The following is a 19,553-nucleotide window of genomic DNA, read 5'->3' on the forward strand; positions in this document are numbered from 1 at the left end:
CACAGACACACACAGACACACACAGACACACACAGACGCAGGTCACAGAGAGATGCTGAAATGTATTATTCATCACCAGGCCTCTCATTAAGCAGCTGCCTGCAGAACTGCAGCAGGGTCTGAGGCTGCAGACTGAGTGTGGCACTTAGAGGTCCATATAGTGGAACAAGACATTTCACTTGTTAAAAAACACTGTGAAAGTATCAAAAACAAACCTAGAAATGCACACAGTCCGCATTCAAAAACTGCATTTAGACAAGCCGTTTGGACTTCTGTAACTTTGTGACATCACAACTAAACACTCGATATGTCTGCCTGCAGCGCTGCCCACCTTGTAGCCGGAATAAACCCGAGTACAGAGGTTCACTGATGTCAATGAGCCTCAAAGACACAGTCACCGAGCAGCCTGTTCTTTGTAAAGTTCACGAGAGGCGCTGGAGAATAGACATGTAAAACTGGACAGGGATGGTTTCTGGTACTTTTGGTACCACGCAAACATCTTGTGGTAAATATCAGGACCTGAATGAAGACACTGGGAGGGTGTTCAACACGGGGCCGTTCACACACTCGAGAGCGGGGCGTCTCAGGTACAGAGCGGCAGAGCCTCAGGCTGACGGACGTGGGATCGCTTATCGACAGGAAACACTTCAGAGCGCCACTTCCTGCCTCCCGCGCGGCAGAGAGCAGCGTGGAGGACTCCAGCTGTGAGCTCGGGGCCCGGTGAGATGGTGTGAAATGAGCAGCCGAGGGAACCGGAGCCCGGGGAACGCAGAGGGAACCGGAGCCCGGGGAACGCAGAGGGAACCGGAGCCCGGGGAACGCAGAGGGAACCGGAGGCCGGTGAACACAGAGGGAACCGGAGGCCGGGGAACACGGAGGGAACCGGAGCCCGGGGAACGCAGAGGGAACCGGGGGCCGGCGAACGCAGAGGGAACCGGGGGCCGGCGAACGCAGAGGGAACCGGGGGCCGGCGAACGCAGAGGGAACCGGAGCCCGGGGAACGCAGAGGGAACCGGAGGCCGGCGAACGCGGAGGGAACCGGAGCCCGGGGAACGCAGAGGGAACCGGAGCCCGGCGAACGCAGAGGGAACCGGGGGCCGGCGAACGCAGAGGGAACCGGGGGCCGGCGAACGCAGAGGGAACCGGAGCCCGGGGAACGCAGAGGGAACCGGAGGCCGGCGAACGCGGAGGGAACCGGAGCCCGGGGAACGCAGAGGGAACCGGAGCCCGGCGAACGCAGAGGGAACCGGAGCCCGGGGAACGCAGGGGGAACCGGAGCCTGGGGAACGCAGAGGGAACCGGAGCCCGGGGAACGCAGAGGGAACCGGAGCCCGGGGAACGCAGAGGGAACCGGAGCCTGGGGAACGCAGAGGGAACCGGAGCCCGGGGAACGCAGAGGGAACCGGAGCCCGGGGAACGCAGAGGGAACCGGAGCCCGGGGAACGCAGAGGGAACCGGAGCCCGGGGAACGCAGAGGGAACCGGAGCCCGGGGAACGCAGAGGGAACCGGGGGCCGGCGAACGCAGAGGGAACCGGAGCCCGGTGAATGCGGAGGGAACCGGAGGCCGGTGAACGTGGAGGGAACCGGAGCCCGGTGAACGCAGAGGGAACCGGAGGCCGGTGAACGCACCATTACATTTACATTTACATTTTAGTCATTTGGCAGATGCTTTTAATCCAAAGCGACTTACAAGTGCATAGGTTCTACCATAAGTCAGAGCATCACATCCAGAAACTAGCAAAATACACAGGAAATGCTGTTCTAAACATAGTTGTCACCATGTGTGCTCAAAGCTCTGCATGCAGCCCTGTGCATGCACCATGTGTGCCCAAAGCTCTGCATTCAGCCCTGTGCATGCACCATGTGTGCTCAAAGCTCTGCATGCAGCCCTGTGCATGCACCATGTGTGCCCAAAGCTCTGCATTCAGCCCTGTGCATGCACCATGTGTGCCCAAAGCTCTGCATTCAGCCCTGTGCATGCACCATGTGTGCTCAAAGCTCTGCATTCAGCCCTGTGCATGCACCATGTGTGCTCAAAGCTCTGCATGCAGCCCTGTGCATGCACCATGTGTGCTCAAAGCTCTGCATGCAGCCCTGTGCATGCACCATGTGTGCCCAAAGCTCTGCATGCAGCCCTGTGCATGCACCATGTGTGCCCAAAGCTCTGCATGCAGCCCTGTGCATGCACCATGTGTGCCCAAAGCTCTGCATGCAGCCCTGTGCATGCACCATGTGTGCCCAAAGCTCTGCATTCAGCCCTGTGCATGCACCATGTGTGCTCAAAGCTCTGCATGCAGCCCTGTGCATGCACCATGTGGGCTGGAAGGTTGTTTCACAAGTTAACCTGAGCTGCATAAATAAACACCTCTGTGATGACAGAACTTGTTATGTCGGGTTAGATGCACAATTGTCTCAGGTTGAGCACTGGGTTTTGGAACTGAATCAATAAACACTTATTTTTAGACCGGTTCCAGAGCAGGTCTACCTGTGTGAACCCTGCTGTTAGTGCTTCCTGCCCAGGGAGGCCCATCTCAGTCACACAGCTCCATCTTATTCTCCAGTCAACTGTATTTACAGAGCACATTTTAAACTAGTAAAAATATGTATTATTATTTGTTATTAACATTTATTTATACACGTTATGGTTAATATATTATTTATATTTATATGGTGCGGCCTGTAGTGTAGTGGTGAAGGTAAATGACTGGGACCCGCAAGGTTGGTGGTTCGATACCCGGTGTGGCCACAATAAGATCCGCACAGCCGTTGGGCCCTTGAGCAAGGCCCTTAACCCTGCAATGCTCCAGGGGAGGACTGTCTCCTGCTTAGCCTAATCAACTGTACGTCGCTCTGGATAAGAGCGTCTGCCAAATGCCATTAATGTAATGTAATGTAATGTAATGTAATGTACAGGGAAAGTTGACTGAGCACGCATGCTCTTTTGCAGCAACACCCTGTTAATGCCCCCCCAATCGGCATAACCTGCATGTCTTTGGACTGTGAGAAGAAATCAGAGAACCCGGAAGAAACCTACACAGACATGGAGAGAACATGCAGACTCCCCACAGACACGGGGAGAACACACAAACTCCACACAGACACGGGGAGAACATGCAGACTCCACACAGAGACGGGGAGAACACGCAGACTCCACACAGACATGGGGAGAACATGCAGACTCCACACAGACATGGAGAGAACATGCAGACTCCACACAGACACGGGGAGAACACACAAACTCCACACAGACATGGGGAGAACACGCAAACTCCACACAGAGACGGGGAGAACATGCAGACTCCACACAGAGACGGGGAGAACATGCAGACTCCACACAGACACGGGGAGAACATGCAGACTCCACACAGACACGGGGAGAACATGCATACTCCACACAGACACGGGGAGAACATGCAGACTCCACACAGACACGGGGAGAACACGCAGACTCCACACAGACACGGGGAGAACACGCAGACTCCACACAGACACGGGGAGAACACGCAGACTCCACACAGACACGGGGAGAACACGCAGACTCCACACAGACACGGGGAGAACACACAGACTCCACACAGACACGGGGAGAACACACAGACTCCACACAGACACGGGGAGAACACACAGACTCCACACAGACACGGGGAGAACACACAGACTCCACACAGACACGGGGAGAACACACAGACTCCACACAGACACGGGGAGAACACACAGACTCCACACAGACACGGGGAGAACCTGGGACCTCCTTGTGAGATCAGTGATCTCCAGGAGCAGGGCCCCTGACCTACAGTGATACTCAGAGGAAGGATATTCCTCAGCCTCGCTCTCCGTGCCTTTAACGGAGATCAGGCGAGAACTGGCCCTCCACGCGGACAGGAGCCTGGGACACACTCCATCCTTCACGTGACCCTGTACGCCCACTGGCCAATCACGGAGCGGAAGGTGCCCCCGCCGTGTCAGACAGACAGACAGACGGCTCGAGCCTCGCGCTGACATTGTCTCAGACTAGAGGCCCGTCTGCCTGCCTGCCTGCCTGCCTGCCTACGTCTGTCTGTCTGTCTGTCTGTCTGCCTGCCTGCGTCTTACCGTCTAAAGTGACAGGCGCTAACACGTCAGCCGCTAACCCAGCAGGTGCTAACACGTCAGCCGCTAACCCAGCAGGCGCTAACACAGCAGGCCCTAACATGTCAGCCGCTAACATAGGCCCAGGAGTGGCAGGCACTAACATGGCAGGCGCTAACATAGGCCCTAGAGTGGCAGGCACTAACATGGCAGGCGCTAACATAGGCCCTAGCGTGGCAGGCGCTAGCATGGCAGGCGCTAGCAGGTAGCAGCAAGCACTTCATGCGGCTCGGCCAGCTGTGCTCTCTGAGCTTCCCCATCCGTCTGCGCCCCTGGGTCCGTCTTACGCCTGTAACAGTGATGGCTCCAGCCCTCACATTACGCCTGTAACAGCGATGGCTCCAGCCCTCACATTACGCCTGTAACAGCGATGGCTCCAGCCCTCACATTACGCCTGTAACAGCGATGGCTCCAGCCCTCACATTACGCCTGTAACAGCGATGGCTCCAGCCCTCACATTACGCCTGTAACAGCGATGGCTCCAGCCCTCACATTACGCCTGTAACAGCGATGGCTCCAGCCCTCACATTACGCCTGTAACAGCGATGGCTCCAGCCCTCACACTGTAACAGTGATGGCTCCAGCCCTCACACTGTAACAGCGATGGCTCCAGCCCTCACATTACGCCTGTACCAGTGAGTACCACCTGAGTCAGACACAGCCTTTTGTCAGAGGTGTGGTAACTTAGGGCCCAGCTCAGCAGCACTGAGGTGGGCCCTCAAGAATTGTGAAGGCAAACCTGTGAAAACTGCTGAAACCAGGGAGACCATCACAAACACTGAACACTCTGAACCATCACAAACACTGAACACTCTGAACCATCACAAACACTGAACACTCTGAACCATCACAAACACTGAACACTCTGAACCATCACAAACACTGAACACTCTGAACCATCACAAACACTGAACACTCTGAACCATCACAAACGCTGAACACTCTGAACCATCACAAACACTGAACACTCTGAACCATCACAAACACTGAACACTCTGAACCATCACAAACACTGAACACTCTGAACCATCACAAACACTGAACACTCACACGGCTGTGGTACTGAGCATCTTCACTGACCCACTGAGCAAAGACCGTCATTATCACCTCCGTTATCATTACAGCTGTTATTTGTTGCCATTTATTGATATTGCAGTTACAGAGCGACAGTTAACCTTTAGATCGTTTATCTGCTGGCACGCTGGATAGCACGGTATGAACTAACGTCAGACAAGCATAAATAGATTAGAAACACTGCCCTTTTTATTCAAACGTCCATGGGTTTGAAATTATAGTAATGTATTATAATGCAACTCCTGGGGGGTATATTACAACGCAGGGTTACTGAGTTCGCTGGGTAAATTCAGCAGCCATTTTTACTTCTGTCCGTGTTCCGGTTTTGGAAGGGTTCAGGATTTTACCGTGTGAACTCCCGCAAGCCAGCAAACTCAGTGATCCTGCCTCGCAATATAACCCCCAGACTCTTCAGTGTGGATCGTTCACACAATTATGATAAAAAAAGAAAGTGAAAGTACTGAGGATGAAATTTGTCATTTAAATCCGTGGGTCTCGCGTTTCTGGCATGGTGTGTGGGTCATGCACTTTATGATTATGCAACCGACAAAGGGGTTCATCAGGAGAGCTAAAACTGCTCCATTAATACAGGGATATGAAATTTGGTTATTAGCAGTTATCCAATATTCAAGTCAATGGAGCTGCAGGCTGAGTATTGCAAAGAAGTTTCAATATAAAGTTTCAGATCTCGACTATTATTGCTAAAACCTCAGGGTAAGTAGCCCAAAACAGACAGGTAGACATCTAGTACCTACACGGCCAGTAGCTCACTGTCCAGCACAGCAACAGGCAACATTCCGAGTCAGCAAGCTGCCGACTGTAATGTTTGCTCTTTAAATGAGTGTGACCTACAAAACGTGTTATTGTGCCTGCGGTATTCGCTTCAGCAAAATGATAATGCCTTGAGTGCTCGCATTACAAAACAGCCCATTGTATGGACGGCGGAGTATTGTAAATTAAGCTATTGTGTCCGATTTGATGCAGAAGCACGTTCCTGCTAAGAGTCTGACCTAGTACCACACCCCCGCAGCGATGAACTTCAACATGGCCTCCAACACAAACAAATGGAAGCGTCAACCAAACCACAATCACTGACGTCAACGGCCCCTGCTTAGCATCTACTTAGTCTCGCTGTGCTATTGGGCATACGCGAACGCGGCCCGCCCCCTGAACTGCATAATTGGACAGGCGTCCAGTCTATCTCAGAGAAGTATTCGACAATTCTTACACACCCATTTCGCGATGGGCTGAGATAAAGCATATAAACAAGATTTAAAAAGGCCATTTTTTATATTACGTAAATAGTTGAAATACACTTCTAAGCCGCCTCACAGACTTGAATATTGCGATCAAAGTAAAAATCACAAGTAAGCAAGCTTCGAAACTATCCATCGGGTACATAAAGCGAGTCAGGAGCACACGAGCTACCATTTAGTGTGTTTTTTTCTATGCTGTATGGTCAGCTAACGTTGGCTAGGCTACCTAGGTCACAACATAAGCACTTCATGTCACAACCAAGCAAGCTGATTATAGTCATATATGTTTCTTTAAGTGCTATGTCTGCGTTTTAAATTGCCATAGGCTAGCTCGCTCGCTCGCTCGCTCGCTGTTGTCACAAGAAAACAGCATTGCTAAGGGGGCGTGTACCCTGCCGACTGCTGTTGTTTTTATTAAACGCATACAGCGGACAATTTCTACTTTGCACTGGTTTTCACGCTAAAAACACAGCACACACTAAGCTAAAGGTAGCTAACTATATCTTAAGTTGTATATCGTTTCCATTAAACGCGTAGAGGAGAAATAAACTAGCTATCGATTACGTTAGCAAGCCATACAGATGGCGTTGCACAGGCTAGCCGTATTCGTGGTTCATGGTAACTTGCTAACTAACACCTGGATAAGTATTTTAGGTATTTTCTCCGCGAACGCTTCATCTTAATTACTTAACTTAGCAACATAACTATGGCAGGAACCGCATAACAAACTGCAATGAATAAAAACGAATGTTATGTAATGGAAATATTCAGCTATAAAAGTTGAGTTAGTTATAGTCAGCCACCTTCCAGCATAACTGGATTGATAAACACTAATCGTTAGCAACCTCATTACACGAGTAGTTAGCAAGGTACGCCAAGTTATTTCACAGACTATCCAAATTCGCGAAACCAATGACAGCTACCGATAAAACTAGGAAAATGATGAAATATCCCACCATTTAATCGCAACACTGGTTGTGTCATCTCGCTGTTACGAGCTGCTTAGTCTAGTTAAAAATCAGCGCTGGGATCAGTCGGAACTAAATCCTGCTTCTACATTAACTATGGCCTCCGTGTTCCTCCTCTCGCAGCGGTGCAGAGCTAGCATGCTAGCTAGCAACTAGCTAATTTGTTTATTTAGGTAGCTCGCTAGCTACTAGCTGAAAGAGGAAGAAATTTCTAGATCCTCAGCAAACTATCCAACGGCAAGTTCCAACACTGCAGAACAACCATGCTACTCACCTTAAGACTCTTCAGTGGGTCAAACCAGACAGTTTTTAGATCCGTATTAAGCTGTGTTTTTTGATATTTTTCGCTATTTCCGTGGGGTCCACGCTGCCCCTCTCTCTCTCTCTTTTTCGCTTTCTCTCTCTGGTTTGTTTTGTTTATCTTCTTCCTGACGGGTTCCTGGAAAGCGCGTGACTCCCCGTTCACGTGACTCGCCGTCGACCAATCGCAGCTCGCGTTTAGGATTAGCCCCTAAAAAAACAGCACTCCAGTGCACCCCGTCAATCGGCGTGTAAAACCCCCTTCAAACAGCTGCTTTGTAATATTAACTCCAATGGGAAAGGCGCATGGGAAATGTGAAGGAAAATTTCAGGGTAAAAAATTTAGTTACATGACATTACGGTAAATTATGTAATCGCGTATGCATGTTATATACCATTGAATGTCGTCCATGGCATAATTATACCCGTCTCTGTGGAATACATGGAGACGGTAATCTGACTCCTGACTGTTTTCAACTGGTATTGTACAGAGTGATGTAACGGCATGCGTTTTGTTACACAAGCTATATTTTGTGGAAATCCTGGTGTATATAATACCCCCCCCCCCCCCCCCCCCCCCCCCATCTCACTGTCACACACACACACACACACACACACACTCACACTTCCTGAAAGTACTCGGATTAAACACCGTAGCTGCAGGTACAGTGTACTCCGACCAAGCCCTGTGGGATTGCAGCGGGCATATTAAACACTGTGCATATTCACTTTCCCTTTCCTCACTTTGACTTGTGCTTATGTTTCTCAGCCTTAGGTTTCATGCTCACCCCACATCTGTAGATTGTGGGGTTAATATGGCCTGGTCTTATTTGAGAAAAGAAAAGAAGATATTTGATATTTGTTGCCCGTTTCCTATTGGCTGGAATGCACGGTTTCACTCTTAGGGAAACCAAGAGTACGTTGGTGGTAATGTACTACCCCACATTCCGGGGCCTGTTCCACAAAGCGGGATTGCTGAGTCCGGATTTTACAGTTATCCAGTTTACTACAGTAATCCTGCATTTTGGAACCCCGCCCAGACCGGCTCACCCCCCTGACTCCGGTACTCTGGATTTTAACATGGACTCATTATTCCTTAAATTATGGAGAAAAAAATGTAAGCCAAGACAAGAGGCTGACCTGATGTGAACGACCAAAAGCACAGAGCTGGAACTGTAAATGTCCTCCTTTCCGATAAACCAATCAATACACCCGGGTGACCTTACCTGCATGAGGCCAGAGAGCCAATCAAAACACCCGGGCGAACTTACCTGCATGAGACCAGAGAGCCAATCAAAACACCCGGGCGAACTTACCTGCATGAGACCAGAGAGGCAATCAAAACACCCGGGTGGCTATAGTGTTTTAGGACTGCTATGGATTTGACGGCGATGGCGACAGCATCAATACAGATCTATTTCCGGTCACCGTAGCCGTCCCAAAATCCGTACGGTGACCAGAAATAGATCTGTATTGATGCTGTTCCTTGGATAGTGATACCTCTTACCGACAAGGGCCCTATTAGCACTATTGAGTTAGCTGGATAAATGCACCAAGTAAAACCCGGAACCCAAATAACACTGGAACATGCAGTATGAGTCTTCCGGAGTCTTCCTTCCAACGAGCCAAAGAGCCAATCAAAACACCCGGGTGACCTTACCTGCATGAGGCCAAAGAGCCAATCAAAGCACTTGCTCTGTGTGAGGAAAGCACAGGTAAACGTGCACAGACATTTTCTCCTAGTTGACAGAACTGCCTTTAATGCCCCTCAAACACTGTGTTCCTAATATGGACATCAATATCACCCTATTCCTAATATGGACACAGATGCATCGCAGATCTAAAACTGCATTAATGTGATGGAACCTCAAAATGGAGCCTCTGCAGCTTTTTCCCCCTTTTAAACTAAACTAACAATCAACACCGTCTGACAGAGGCGTCACTACCGACAATATTGATTTTAATGACAAAGTTTGATTCACTATACTTTTTCATTTGTTTTTTTTTAGGGGCATTGGAGGAGTTTCCAGATTGTTCCACATCCATTTAGACCAAAACAAGAGGCGAGAAAGCCTCTGTAGACGAGGCGGTCTGTAATAAATACACTTGATGGTGGAGCCATGATTTTGGCAGCTCCTCCGAGGCCTCTAATATCCCTGTGTCAGATTTATGACCAGCTGCCCACAGAGTCTCCATAACGGAAGTTTAGCTCCAAATCGCTGCCCCCTGTTCTGTCACACATCTTCAGCCACCGATTAACCCGCACAGAGCAGGAATGGGCCAACTCCGTGTGTGTGCAGGATTATAGCAGGAATGGGCCAACTCCGTGTGTGTGTGCAGGATTATAGCAGGAATGGGCCAACTCCGTGTGTGTGCAGGATTATAGCAGGAATGGGCCAACTCCGGTGTGTGTGCAGGATTATAGCAGGAATGGGCCAACTCCGGTGTGTGTGCAGGATTATAGCAGGAATGGCCAACTCCGTGTGTGTGCAGGATTATAGCAGGAATGGCCAACTCCGTGTGTGTGCAGGATTATAGCAGGAATGGGCCAACTCCGGTGTGTGTGCAGGATTATAGCAGGAATGGGCCAACTCCGGTGTGTGTGCAGGATTATAGCAGGAATGGGCCAACTCCGTGTGTGTGTGCAGGATTATAGCAGGAATGGGCCAACTCCGTGTGTGTGTGCAGGATTATAGCAGGAATGGGCCAACTCCGGTGTGTGTGCAGGATTATAGCAGGAATGGGCCAACTCCGTGTGTGTGCATGATTATAGCAGGAATGGGCCAACTCCGGTGTGTGTGCAGGATTATAGCAGGAATGGCCAACTCCGGTGTGTGTGCAGGATTATAGCAGGAATGGCCAACTCCGTGTGTGTGCATGATTATAGCAGGAATGGGCCAACTCCGGTGTGTGTGCAGGATTATAGCAGGAATGGGCCAACTCCGGTGTGTGCAGGATTATAGCAGGAATGGGCCAACTCCGGTGTGTGTGCAGGATTATAGCAGGAATGGGCCAACTCCGGTGTGTGTGCAGGATTATAGCAGGAATGGGCCAACTCCGGTGTGTGTGCAGGATTATAGCAGGAATGGGCCAACTCCGGTGTGTGTGCAGGATTATAGCAGGAATGGGCCAACTCCGGTGTGTGTGCAGGATTATAGCAGGAATGGGCCAACTCCGGTGTGTGTGCAGGATTATAGCAGGAATGGGCCAACTCCGGTGTGTGTGCAGGATTATAGCAGGAATGGGCCAACTTCGGTGTGTGTGCAGGATTATAGCAGGAATGGGCCAACTCCGGTGTGTGTGCAGGATTATAGCAGGAATGGGCCAACTCCGGTGTGTGTGCAGGATTATAGCAGGAATGGCCAACTCCGGTGTGTGTGCAGGATTATAGCAGGAATGGGCCAACTCCGGTGTGTGTGCAGGATTATAGCAGGAATGGCCAACTCCGGTGTGTGTGCAGGATTATAGCAGGAATGGCCAACTCCGGTGTGTGTGCATGATTATAGCAGGAATGGCCAACTCCGGTGTGTGTGCAGGATTATAGCAGGAATGGCCAACTCCGGTGTGTGTGCAGGATTATAGCAGGAATGGCCAACTCCGGTGTGTGTGCAGGATTATAGCAGGAATGGGCCAACTCCGGTGTGTGTGCAGGATTATAGCAGGAATGGCCAACTCCGGTGTGTGTGCAGGATTATAGCAGGAATGGGCCAACTCCGGTGTGTGTGCAGGATTATAGCAGGAATGGGCCAACTCCGGTGTGTGTGCAGGATTATAGCAGGAATGGCCAACTCCGGTGTGTGTGCAGGATTATAGCAGGAATGGGCCAACTCCGGTGTGTGTGCAGGATTATAGCAGGAATGGCCAACTCCGGTGTGTGTGCAGGATTATAGCAGGAATGGCCAACTCCGGTGTGTGTGCAGGATTTTACAGCCACCAGTTACCCTGGCTCAATCAGCTAATTAGTCATATTCATTACATTACATTACATTACATGGCATTTAGCAGACGCTCTTATCCAGAGCGACGTACAACGAAGTTCAGATCAAACACAAGTACAAGTGCGAAGATGACCTGAGAGGACAGTACAGTTCCGAGTCTTAGTGTAACCATACAGATATAATCGGAACCCTTGAAGAATACATCAACTTCCAAACTAGCATACCACAGTTGGCAGCTAGAATACCCTGAGTACAACAATACAATAGCTAAGACAAAAAACAACAATATCTATACAACTATATAAGTGCCATTACAGTCTATGGCATATATAAGGCTAATCATGGTGGTGAGTTAGGGAGGGAAAGGTGTAGCCTGAAGAGATGAGTCTTCAGTCTGCGCTTGAAAGAGGTCAGAGACTCTGCCGTTCTGACATCCACCGGGAGGTCATTCCACCACCGTGGGACCAGGACAGACAGCAGTCGTGAGCGAGAAGACCAAATAAAAGACCGATTCACTTGTAAATTAGACCACAAAAAAATGCTACAAGACAAGAACATCTATCAGCTGCTGTTTATATCACGGAATGTGACTAAGAATGACAGACCATGCAAATTATTGGGCTAATGAAGTAATTAGATAAACAGATACCCTTCTCTACAGAGCAGGGGGGTGCGGTCCCATCTGGAAAGGGCCAGTGCAGATGCAGGCTTATATTTTATTTTATATTTTAACCCAGCATTACATTACATTACCTTAACCACTATGCTACAAGCCGCACTAACACATGATTAAAGGTCTTGAGTAAAGACCATGATTGATTGGTTCATTGAGTTGAAAGGGGCGTCATAGTGCTGGGTTAATACTAAAATCTGCACCCACACCTTGGACACCCCCGGCATCGAGCAAATCTCAGTGGCGCAAACATATCCGGACTGGACGTGACATCAAAAGACCAGATTTCAGAACTTAAATACATTCGTGAGTGCAATCAATACGCACAGAGTTTTGCAATAGTGGCAAGACAACGGCCCTTTTTTCATTTTATTTATTTTTTATCTTGAATCAGTGTAGCGTGTGACTGAGGTCCACTGATGAGTGGGTTTTATCTGGCATGACGGCCGTGTCGGTCTCAGTCCGTACGACTGCCCAGGCACTCCACAGTTCTGCTGTACATCACCCCATTACAATGGCAAATGGTCATTAGCCATTAATATCATTTTTTACTTTTAAATGTGAGTTTCCTAAAGGTCTGGGTGAAATGCTACCTTATATAATTCGACCTGCCAGCCATTTTGGCTTCTCTTTGGATTCAATATCCCTTCAGTACGGTGAAGTACAATTGACATCCCTTGTCCGATCTTCACTTCAGAACATCTAGAACCCTGTACTTCTACTCTAAAGCCAGAGATATTTACTCAGCCATGTGAAGGTCAACAGTAAAACCTAAAACAGTAAAACCTCCTCTGATGAAGACCTATTGGCAGAAACATGAAGCATCACGTAGGGAAACTAAATGATTACTTTCAGAGCAGTGTTTTCATCGAGTTATTTTAACTGCACCTCACGGCAAAAACTTTTCTAAATGTGTTTATGCATTTCAGTCATTCCGTAACGGAGCACAATCCCACACACTATGGCTTACAATCACACACAATATGATTTCCCACACTTACATGAAAATGAATAGGAGTAAACGTTATCATCTGACAGTCATTTAATCTTGGTTGTTGCAGAAATACAAATTCATCAAACAAATTTAAGGACATGGTGAAAATACAAAGGAACACATTTTAAATGAAATAAATATTCAAACTTTAACTGGTCGGCCCGCTTGAGCAGTGAGCATTCAGGGCAAAAGATTATCACAAATATTTTGTATCTTTTCATTTATTTTTTTAGGCACGCCAGTCAAATAAGAAGAGACAGTGTCACACAGTAAACACACCCAGAGAGACAGATTTTGGTAATTCTCAAGCGGATTTCTTCCCCGAGCCTTTTGTGGATTAAGTTGAGTGAACAGAGGCACGGCTCCTGGGGCACGGTCAGGGTCAGGAGGAATGCTGCTTCTACGGAAAGGGTTCTGAAGACGGCCCAGTGTCCGTTGCTCTGCAAGAGAAAGGAGAAGTGAAACGTCACTTTGACCGGGGCGTGTGGCGGTCTCCTGTAGAGGCTCTGGGAGGGGACGGGGAGCAAGGGCTTCTGGGACAGGTCGGGAGGACTGGGGACTGCAGTCCTTTCACCCAATCAGAAGGGCCGTTACTCAGCAAAAGGAGGAAACTCAATGAACCCCAATTCGGCACTGCACTTTTAATCTGCTCACAATTTGCCCTTTTGTTTAAGGTTCACCCCCTCCCCCCTGCTGTGGGGGCGTATCCAAGCTATGCCTCTGTGTTTGGCTCCCTCCAGCCCTGAGACACTGGGGGGAGGCGGGCCTTTCTCATTGGTCCAGACCGCAGTGGCCACGCCCCTTTAGGACCAGCGGATCAAAAGCACAGGTGATGTGATTATTTGGGTGTTGATGTAGTTACAGTTCAGGATGAAAAGGACCTGGGTGCTGTGGAGAGGCTGCTGGGGCCACCACACACTCGCAGAATAAAACACAAACACAACGGCTTCTGCCCGCAGTTTATTCGGGTTCTCAACAAGAAATACATTTAAGAAATACAGTGGCACTTTGTCTCCCCGGTTGCAACTTACTATTTTTAATGTTACCCTTCAAATGAGAATGTCAATATGTGAATACGTATGTCGTGATGCGAGTGCCAGTTGTCTGTATCCTTAGCATGATGTAGATATAGGGTCCCAGAGATACTATATAGGGTCCCAGAGAGATATAGGGTCCCAGAGATACTATATAGGGTCCCAGAGAGATATAGGGTCCCAGAGATACTATTTCGGGGCCCAGAGAGATATAGGGTCCCAGAGATACTATATAGGGTCCCAGAGAGATTTAGGGTCCCAGAGATACTATATAGGGTCCCAGAGAGATTTAGGGTCCCAGATATACTATATAGGGTCCCAGAGAGATTTAGGGTCCCAGAGATACTATATAGGGTCCCAGAGAGATATAGGGTCCCAGAGATACTATTTCGGGGCCCAGAGAGATATAGGGTCCCAGAGATACTATATAGGGTCCCAGAGAGATTTAGGGTCCCAGAGATACTATATAGGGTCCCAGAGAGATTTAGGGTCCCAGATATACTATATAGGGTCCCAGAGAGATTTAGGGTCCCAGAGATACTATATAGGGTCCCAGAGAGATATAGGGTCCCAGAGATACTATTTCGGGGCCCAGAGAGATATAGGGTCCCAGAGATACTATATAGGGTCCCAGAGAGATTTAGGGTCCCAGAGATACTATATAGGGTCCCAGAGAGATTTAGGGTCCCAGATATACTATATAGGGTCCCAGAGAGATTTAGGGTCCCAGAGATACTATATAGGGTCCCAGAGAGATATAGGGTCCCAGAGATACTCACCCACCAGGAGGGCGAGCGGCGCACTCTAGGGCCAGTGGTACTGCAGGTACCAGATGGTCTCGTTGCTCAAGCTCGGCCCAAACAGAGGGTTCAGCTGGGCCAGGATGGCAATCAGCCAGCTGTGGAACACAACAGCAGTCAACAGCACAACCAACAGCAGACAACAGCACAGTCAACAACACAGACAACAACACAACCAACAGCACAGTCAACAACACAGTCAACAACACAGTCAACAGCACAGACAACAACACAGTCAACAACACAACCAACAGCACAGTCAACAGCACAGACAACAACACAGTCAACAGGACAGACAACAGCCCAGCCCAGCACTCTGCAAGACAACTGCACAGTCAACAGCACTCCCAACAGGGTGCTTTTCAATATCATTCCAACCCCCGCCCCTCTCTGCAACACTCCAGCAGGGGCAGCCTACACGGTGCATGGTCTGTGTGGGATCAGGGCTGCAGTCATCACCTCCACATTGGTCCCTGCTTAGTCAAATCAACTGCAAGTCTCTGGGTAAAAAGCATCAGCTCAATAACGATGTAATGTAATGGGCGGATTCCTCACTTCCTGATAAGGCCATGCTAATGCTAATTAGCAATTAGCTATAAAGCACTTCCCACCGATGCTGGGGCAGTGTGGACGATGGTGATGCTAACAATGCTGCAACAGTGCATGCTGATGCGGAGAGGTTAGCATTTATCCGGGCACCACTAGCACTAGGCATCAGAGAGACCTGTCGCTTTCAGGCCGAAATCTGTGGTCAAAAACACTTCCCGGGCAGCTGTGTGTTTCTGTGGCTCAAAGGAAAAGAATCTGGTGAACCTGCAGGGAGATGCACTCAGAGAAGGACAGGACTGCAAGCTATAATGCAGAGAGGAACACAGACCCATTAACCGGCCTGGTTCTGAATAACAGCACCGGCCATTAACCGGCCTGGTTCTGAATAACAGCACCGGCCATTAACCGGCCTGGTTCTGAATAACAGCACCGGCCATTAACCGGCCTGGTTCTGAATAACAGCACCGGCCATTAACCGGCCTGGTTCTGAATAACAGCACCGGCCATTAACCGGCCTGGTTCTGAATAACAGCACCGGCTCTAAGGAAACAACCTCCCACTCGGAGCAGATCACATTCAACTTTTACTGCTGGCAGAGGAAGAACAGTCTGTCTGTCTGTTACTGTCTGTTACTGTCTGTCTCTCTCTCTCTCTCTCTCTCTCTCTCTCTCACACACACACACACACACACACACACACACACACACACACACACACACACACACACACACACACACACACACACACGCGCGCGCGCGCTCTCTCTCTCTCTCACACACACTCACACACACTCTCTCTCTCTCTCTCTCTCTCTCTCACACACACACACGCACACACACACACACACACACACACACACACACTCTCACTCTCTCACTCTCTCACTCTCTCACTCTGACACACACACACACACACACACACACTCTCTCTCTCTCTCTCTCTCTCTCTCTCTCTCACACACACACACACACACACACACACACACACACACACACACACACACGCTCTCTCTCTCTCACACAGGGCGAGGAAGAGCAGAGGTGGAGAATGTAGGTCACTCCCCCCGTTCCTGAATAACGAGCAGTGGCACATAAAGGAGCTATGTTTATTAATGCCGTTTCCTGAATCCACACACGCTCTCTCGCTCTCTCTCTCGCTCTCTCGTTAACCCCTGCGACATTCACACGGTAACGCGACGTTTCCTTCACAAAACCACTGTCGAGTCCCACAGACAATACAACCGCACTCCCTCAGTGAGAAACCCTGTAATAATGTCATATATTCAGTGCCTACATTCACATTTGAATTGGGTATTTTAAGTAGAAAACCACACATGCCTGCGAACACAAGGCTACATATTTGCCAGCATTAGCGAGAAAGCGCCGTGGCAAAATAAGGGAACTTACATTTTAAGGCGTTTGCTGCCACCTAGTGTCAGCCTCATGATATAACGAGGGGCAAATATTAAGCATTCGTATGAACAGCCATTCAACATACCAGGAGAGGACCAACGCTGCACACATTTTAACAAAATAAGCTCAATTACAATACAATCTCCTCAATTACTTAATTACCACTTGATTGAATAAAAGTATCCGAATGGATTGGGGTGTTGTAATACTTGTCTAATGATTTATGGTCAAGAATTATGCATTAGTGTTGCGATTTGTCTTTTAATGTTTTCCATGCCCACGGATCGCAGATGATAATTGCCTATGGAGCGAACTGCGGTGCGTCAGTTGTAATGGGCATGGTCCCTGTAAAATAAAATAATGTGTGTGTGTTTCTATCTGCCAGGGACTGCAAGAAATCAATATCTACACCCAGCCCCTCTCCTCTGCTCTGACAGCTGGTCTGATGACTTGTGTAAAAGTCTGTTCTGCTGCAGCTGTGGCAGCTGACCGATTCGATGTGAAATGTCATTGATTTCCACGGAGGCCGGTGCCAAGCTGTCGATAGCCACCCAGTGACCTGCGGCGACAGACTACCGCCACCGCGTACGCCACGCTTGCTAACGGAGAGTCGCTTTGACGTTTCAGTCCTGAGGGTTAATGCCCCAGATAAAACAGCGAAATGTTCACGAACATATAATGAATGTGAACTGAAGGTTTGTAAGGGTGGGGGGGGGAATGTTAGGAGCACATTCTTCGGATGTCAATACTCACAACAGATAGCAGCAAACTGCCGTTAGCACCAGCATGGTAACGATCACCCTGAGAAACAGAAGGGGAGAGTCACTTTTGAGCATCCAAAATACAGCACATCAGCGGGCAGAACAGGAGTTTGTCAAACCTCCAGGACAGAGATCGTAGCAAGCTCGTTTTAATGGGCTTTATTTAAATAACCTGATCAATTACGTTGTCCTGAACCAGTTTCTAGTCCTCTTATTTAGAGAGCAGTGTTAAGTAAGCATCTCATTCTGTTATCGTTGAGTCTTGGGAAATGTAATATTATAAGTATTCAAAGCAGACTATTACACAACATTCACAAAACAACAAGTGATACTGCTCCACTTCTATATCTAGTTATCATCACCGGCTCAAACTAAACGGCACAGGTTCAAACTCGTACTATAAAATGGGAACTGGAATAAAAATTAACACATAGAGGAAAGGGGAACTTCGATGACACATCGTCGCAATGTCTATAGGAATAATTCAGGGTGCAACTCAAGTGACGTTAAACTCACAGACGTCTCAACGAACTGAAAATGATGTTTTTTCCCCCAAAGCTATTTGAAAACTACTTCATAGATGCAGCTAACGTTAGATAACGACAGCTAACAATAGAAAAGCGTCCAGCGACTTCACATGACAATTACAGAACTACAGTAGCGGCAGTACGTCAGGTGACCTTGTGTCAAGCTAGCGCAACGTTACCAATTAATTTCATTTTTTAACAACTTCGCAAGTTTGCAGACCACAGACTCTGGACCGTACACACTAAATGTCGCGGACCAGGATGTACATAACCGTACATGGGCGAAGCAGACATACGCCATAAACTTCCGAGTCAAAGCGCACTGTTTTAAAACCCAGAAATAAAGTAGTTTTTTGCTCAACTTTTACGCCAAGTTGTCGGCATTGTCAAACGAGATTAAACTTTCTGCGATCACTACACCACAATATCCGTCTGGATAGCCGGTGGCGAATAGCGAGGCAACTTGTGGCCCAACAAGTAGGCTACAACTAAGAGACCAATTTAACTAACGACGTTAGCTTGCATGCTAACTTAGCGAGAAGTTTAATCGCGAACAAAAGACAGACAGCACATTCACGTCTGCAAACTCGCGGAAAATGTACAGAACATAATAGAAAAAGTACATGACGTGCAAGGCAACTTAATACTCGCACAAATAACCCGACAGAAAGACTGACAGACTGGTGAACCAACTTACCCTCTGTTCGGTCCTTTGGGGATCAACCACGGCACAACTCCACCAACGATACCCCAGAACACTGTCATAACTACCATGGGTATCACAAAACTAAGCTCCGCCATCGTGAGTTAGTTTAGGTACCTACGAAGTTTTATAAAGTAGGGTTCTGTCTTTTTTCGGTCGGTATTTGGACTGGTAAACGGGCTAATAGGACTAGCTAGCTCGACAGCTAACTACCGTGAAACTGAACTCCGGAGTACGCCACCAGGAGGCAAAGATCACATGATCTGTTGAAACGCTAGACTACGTCACGTGGTGATCTAAGAAGTATATTACCGTGCGTCCCAAAAATCGGAATATTACATTACATTACATTACATTACATTACATTATTGGCATTTGGCAGACGCTCTAGGTAGGGAGGGATGGGGAGAGGTGTAGGGTCTGATGATTTTTTGC

At 48.7% G+C, this 19,553-nt stretch overlaps 2 protein-coding genes across 3 annotated transcripts in view; both read right to left on the minus strand.

Moving 5' to 3' along the window:
• Positions 1–7,827, minus strand: part of LOC133124878 (CREB3 regulatory factor-like) — a 31,510-nt gene extending 23,683 nt beyond the window's left edge. The window contains exon 1 of the mRNA XM_061236421.1: positions 7,702–7,827. The gene's annotated coding sequence lies outside the window, so the exon portion shown is untranslated. The remainder of the gene's footprint in view (positions 1–7,701) is intronic.
• A 5,535-nt stretch (positions 7,828–13,362) lies between these two features.
• On the minus strand, positions 13,363–19,376 carry atp6v0e1 (ATPase H+ transporting V0 subunit e1). 2 transcript variants are annotated; one of them, XM_061235549.1, is made up of 4 exons: positions 19,113–19,376; positions 17,881–17,928; positions 15,150–15,264; positions 13,363–13,772 (listed from the first exon to the last, which is right to left on the minus strand). In XM_061235549.1, exons 1-3 carry the CDS (start codon positions 19,214–19,216, stop codon positions 15,171–15,173), a joined length of 246 nt encoding a protein of 81 aa, XP_061091533.1. In that variant the 5' UTR covers positions 19,217–19,376; the 3' UTR covers positions 13,363–13,772; positions 15,150–15,170. The 2 variants fall into 2 exon arrangements, with proteins under 2 accessions (XP_061091533.1, XP_061091532.1); XM_061235548.1 differs by having other exon boundaries at positions 15,146–15,264; positions 19,113–19,373.
• Between the last annotated feature and the right edge of the window lie 177 nt (positions 19,377–19,553).

Source organism: Conger conger, chromosome 3 (genome assembly GCF_963514075.1).
Source record: "Conger conger chromosome 3, fConCon1.1, whole genome shotgun sequence".
NCBI classification, from domain to species: Eukaryota; Metazoa; Chordata; class Actinopteri; order Anguilliformes; family Congridae; genus Conger; species Conger conger.

What these genes read in the sequence shown, in the direction of transcription:
- atp6v0e1 (XM_061235549.1), bottom strand. Translation starts at nt 19,216, where the DNA reads ATGGCGGAGCTTAGTTTTGTGATACCCATGGTAGTTATGACAGTGTTC. An exon ending in CCCAAAGGACCGAACAGAGG is followed by an intron (nt 17,929 to 19,112) that starts GTAAGTTGGTTC and finishes TCTGTTTCTCAG; the next exon opens with GGTGATCGTTACCATGCTGG. An exon ending in GCAGTTTGCTGCTATCTGTT is followed by an intron (nt 15,265 to 17,880) that starts GTGAGTATTGAC and finishes TGTGTTCCACAG; the next exon opens with CTGGCTGATTGCCATCCTGG.